Raw genomic sequence first — 4,945 nt, 5'->3', positions numbered from 1 at the left:
TATATATATATATAAAAATATGAAATCTTTGTTTTTTTCATTTGTCTTTTCATTTAATCAATGGTCTTTTCATTGTTATCTTGTCATTTTTGACTGGAGTTCTGTTTTTAAAACTAAATATGGTGTGGCCTGCATACTTCTAACATCTTTATTTTTTTTTAATGTCCAGTGCTGTCACCCTATTCTTCACACTCCTGATTTGGATTATAAACAGTTGTACCATCACACAGTACCTTCAGCTGTAGCACACACATATCCATAGGAAGTTCCTACAAATAGTCTGTATAGAGTACTGGGAGAGAAACATGAACAAAGTAAGGGGAAGCCTGTATTTTTTTTACAAGGAGTACTGCCCCTTTACCAAAGAACACCGAGTATATATTGAGACATTGTGCCAAGCTGGACCAGCTTCAGTTTTAACTTTGGTGTTTCTATTTCCATATTTTAGCATAGTCTGTTTGGTGTGCTTTCTTTTGTGTAGTAGTTGATTTACAGAGTTTCCCCTACCATGCTGCTACTATTCTTATACCTAAAAATGTTGTACAGCCTCCCATTGATGAATGATCACCACAACATGCTGTGATCTCCTATTTGGAGACAGGTAACTTCAGCTTAAACTATGAACAGTAAATCCAGCACATAATCTGTTACAGTTCACTTGGTGCAGATTATTGCAGTAGGCTACAGCTGTCCTCTTTAGAGCTATATGCAGCAGTTAGGAAGAATTCATAGAGGAAAGCAAAATTATGATAGTCATTAAAAGTGAGATTGGCTTACATCCTGGAAATCTCTATTCCAGGAAAACAGCCTCTTAGGATACTCCTCCTCATAAGACTAAAGGGAACCTGTGTAGGTTGTTCCATTTCAAGTCATTCCAGGGGCTCATCCTCCCAGTCTGGAAACAAACACTGGTTAGAGTACTATGACCAAAGAATAAAATTGTGAGCTGGTCTTTGACATTGATGCTTCCCTTATTAGATGTCCCAGCAAGCCCTTCACCCTACATATGTCAATAGTTTGTAACTAAAACAATTTATCAGCAAAAGTGGGGTATAAGACTTGGTCAGCCAGTCATTTTAGTGTGATGAATGCAACACATTAATACCATACCCAGTTTTATCAATGTTCAGATTATTGTACAGATTACGCATGGTGCCAACAAAATGTTAATGACAGAATACCCCAAAACACAATCCATACCGTCTTGTCTGTCTAATAAAAATTTAATGGTTTCTAAGGATGGTGAGTTAGAGGAAACCACACGCAGACGTTCATTACTGTTCATCCTTTTGTATTTGTTCTCAGATCGATAGACAAACTGGAAAAACAAAAGTGTCATGTTATGATGATATTCTTGTTCAGTTCCCTAACACAAAGGTAGACAGACATTACCTGCCATGGAGCTAAGAAAATGGTTAATTTTACAAGAACACTTCACGATAAATGTGGTGCATTTACCAGATGCCAGAATTTGTAATTTTCCCACTGAAATGTGTAACTATGCTTTTCACTAATATTTTACAGCTGAGGCTGGCCTTGAGATGACCATTTGGGAGTTTCCTGATCACAAACTAGGTTCTATATAATAAACGAACAGGAAGAGTTACACAAAATAGGTTCTGATGATTTATAAAACCTATGATGTGCAAATTTAGAACATGACATGACCCACGTAATTACTGAGGGAGCCTACTCCAGCTGGGAATATGGGCTGGGTATATTATGCACCCATAAGCCTCAAATTACCAAGAAAGTGCTCAGCCTTGTTATAATTCCTCCTGGGTGACAGGATGAACCTGTACCTGGTAAAAAAACACCACCACGTGGGCTTGACCAGGGTAAGCCTGGTCAAGCTGAACATTCTAATATCAAAAAGTGTTCATATGCAAATATATAAACAATGAAAATAATGATGCTACTCTAAATTATATATTACACAAATAATATTCAAGAAATGTTTTAAAAATGTACCGGAAATATTTGTCCAAAAAGGAAACTTGCTCTTGAGAGACGAGGACTGCTCTTAGAATCCGTTTGTGGTGACTCTTCAGGCTGGAGGGAGTTCTGCAATAAATTGTTGAAATATTTCTTACAGCTTGTCACAAAGTTTTATTTATAATGCATTCATCTTGACCATCTATTTATTTTATACACATAATTTCCACGCTGTATGAACATGCAAATTCAGGATTTATTACATACTGTCTCCTGCCAACGAACTTAAAGTGACATTAAACCCTCAGATTTTTTAACATAAACCAATACTGTAATGTGCGCCTTACTGTAATCCATGGTTGTTTCCCTTCTCTTTGCTGCTCTTCCTTTTAAATCCTCATGTCTTCTCATGCTCTGCAGAACTTCCCTTTGCAGCTCAGGGCCTCTACCTGTAGTGCTGGCTCAGGTTTCAAGCCTATACAAATGTATACACAGACACCGTGTATCCATTACTGAGACAAGGCAGTCTGCTGCAAAACAGAAGTTCTGCAGAGCATTAGAACAGATACAGATTTAAAAGGAAGAGCAGCAAAGAGAAAGGAAACAACCATGAATTTCAGTAAGGCACACATTACAGTATTGTTTTATGTTAAAAAATCTGAGGGTTTAATGTCACTTTAATGTAAATCTTGTTAATGTTAATGTAAATCACACAAAAAATTAAGTGAAAAATGCAAGAAAAAGACAGTGGAATTTATCGAAACTGGAGCAGTTGTGCATGGCAACCAATCAGATTCTCTCTTTAATTTTCAAATCTTAACTGAACAAACTGAAGAGAGAAGCTGATTGGGAAACTGCTCCAGATGTTGTCTGCTCCAGTTTTGATAAATTCCTCTCATAGAATTTTAAAACATTTTGATCACATGGTCACATAACCTTTGTTTATCAACAAAAGCCATGTCACACATTAACAGTGTGTGACCAAGTTATGTTCACAAAGTCATGTCACACAGTGAAAGGGTGTAAAATGGGATTGTTTATACAAAGCAATATCACATAGCAATTAAGTATCTGTAAAAAATAAGTCAAGGCAACTGGACTTGCTGTATTTTTCTTGAAGACGTTTCACTGGTCATCCAACCAGCTTTCTCAATTCAGAATGACTTGTACAAGAATTATCTGGGAATAAATATGGTGAATGTTGCTCCAATCCACATAATCTCTAAGTCGCAACCAGGTATTGATTGCATTTGCATAATTGGAGCTAGCAGGTGTTAATAACCTGCCCAGAGAGAGGTGTTAAAACAGCATTGTATGTGGCAGACAATAGATGTCTCACCCCCCCCACCCCCCACCTCTATTCAAGCTTGGCTTCTCCAATTTTACATATGGGCACCCAAATTCAGATAAGCCCACCTGTCCGCAGACCCCCACAACCACCCAGCCAAGGTTGTGGGGAAAAGACCCATGTCCTCATCAACATGGGCAATTGGCCTGGTATGGGGATTTTTGGGGGGACCCCCACACTTTTTTATGGCATTCTTTTCATGGTATGAATTGGGGGGGGGGGGGGGGCCCCCGGGGTTTTTTTTTTTTAACTTTTACATTTTAGTGTATACTGTAAGCATACTCTTTGAAAGTTATGGAAATTCTTTTAACTATACCGTAAAACATTAAAGGAACAACAGGCTTCCATAATGCAGTGTTTTTTCAGTGAGAGCTTGAGTTATTCTGTGGCATATATTCTTTTAGATTGAAGGTAAGCTTTTCAAGAGAACATATAGCATGAGTGAAGTCTTAAATTCCACAGGATAGGGTCAAAGTAACCTCTGATCTTCTGCCCCTCTCGATTTCAGCTGTTGCCTTGCACCGTCCATCGGTTTCCTTTGTTTGCTGGGCTTGTGCCCATCTGTCCACCATGTTTGGACGAGAGCAGAGCAAAGCATAGAGGGAGTGTGAAAGGCACATGTGAAGATTTGTTGCTTAATGTATAACATTATTAAAAATTTTGCTGTTTTTTTCGGGGTAAAATTGGGGGGGGGGGGGGGGGCCCACGCTGTTTTTTTATTTCAACTTTCACATTTAATTACATACTAATTTCCATCCACCAAATAGAATAGAACTTGATCCAAATTCCAAAAAGGAAAACTTCGGATTGATACGTATTCCGAATAACGAATGTCGAATGGATACGAATTTCAGAAAATGAAAAAAAAAATTCTAAAACTAAACAAAACTTTCAGCCATGCACATGTCTAGTGTTTTCTATATCCTGAATATATCCTGAGATATTGCAGAAAAGCAGATATAATTTTCATTTTATAAATGAGAGTCCCAAATTGAAGCTAAAAAACTTCAAATGTTTAAGAACATTTGAAATGACACAATTATTTTTTATCGTTAATAACTTTGGGTTGTCAGCAAATAGATTTACTTTATATTCATTGCTAGCAACCTTAACTTAATAGGTTGTGAGTGTTAATGTGCAAGTGAGTGAACACATCTGCCTTCTTCCCATTAAACAGTTTTAGGGTATGTTGAGAGGCAGCTAATTATAAGTATGTTAAAACAATAGAACCCCCCCCCCTACTAAATGGGGGTTTTAGGAGGCTGGGTCTCAGGAGGCTGTGTTTTTATTTTTTTAAACTTTTTTTTGTATTTGTATTTTTAATTTTAGTTTATTTAACTTTATTATTTTTATTTTTTTTTGCATTTTTACTTTTTATTTATTTAACTTTTTAAAAACTTTTTAAACATGTTTTCATTTTAGTTTTTTTAACAATTTTTAAAACTTTTTAGATTTTTCTGTATTTTTCATTTTAGTTTATTTAACTTTATTTAAAACATTTTTTTTTTACTTTATTGCTGGGAGCAACAGCCAGCCTGCTATTGGATATTTCAGATTGCAATAGCCAATAACAGGCTGGCTATTGCACCCACCCACTGCCTGCTGTCAATCAGCAGAGGAGGGACCTGAAGGAGAAATTTCTCCATCAGGTCCTCTTCTGCT

At 36.7% G+C, this 4,945-nt stretch overlaps 1 protein-coding gene across 1 annotated transcript in view; it reads right to left on the bottom strand.

The window, feature by feature from the left end:
* Nucleotides 1-4,945, bottom strand: part of CARD11 (caspase recruitment domain family member 11) — a 60,556-nt gene that overhangs the window by 13,119 nt on the left and 42,492 nt on the right. Inside the window, exons 18-19 of the mRNA XM_018566790.1 lie at nucleotides 1,972-2,064; nucleotides 1,201-1,318 (exon numbers count right to left, since the gene is read on the bottom strand). Of these exons, the coding sequence (XP_018422292.1) occupies nucleotides 1,201-1,318; nucleotides 1,972-2,064 (211 nt within the window). The remainder of the gene's footprint in view (nucleotides 1-1,200; nucleotides 1,319-1,971; nucleotides 2,065-4,945) is intronic.

This window comes from Nanorana parkeri, unplaced genomic scaffold (assembly GCF_000935625.1).
Source record: "Nanorana parkeri isolate BGI_ZX_2015 unplaced genomic scaffold, ASM93562v1 scaffold975, whole genome shotgun sequence".
In the NCBI taxonomy this organism is placed as follows: Eukaryota; Metazoa; Chordata; class Amphibia; order Anura; family Dicroglossidae; genus Nanorana; species Nanorana parkeri.
This window is presented reverse-complemented; position numbering and strand designations above follow the sequence as displayed.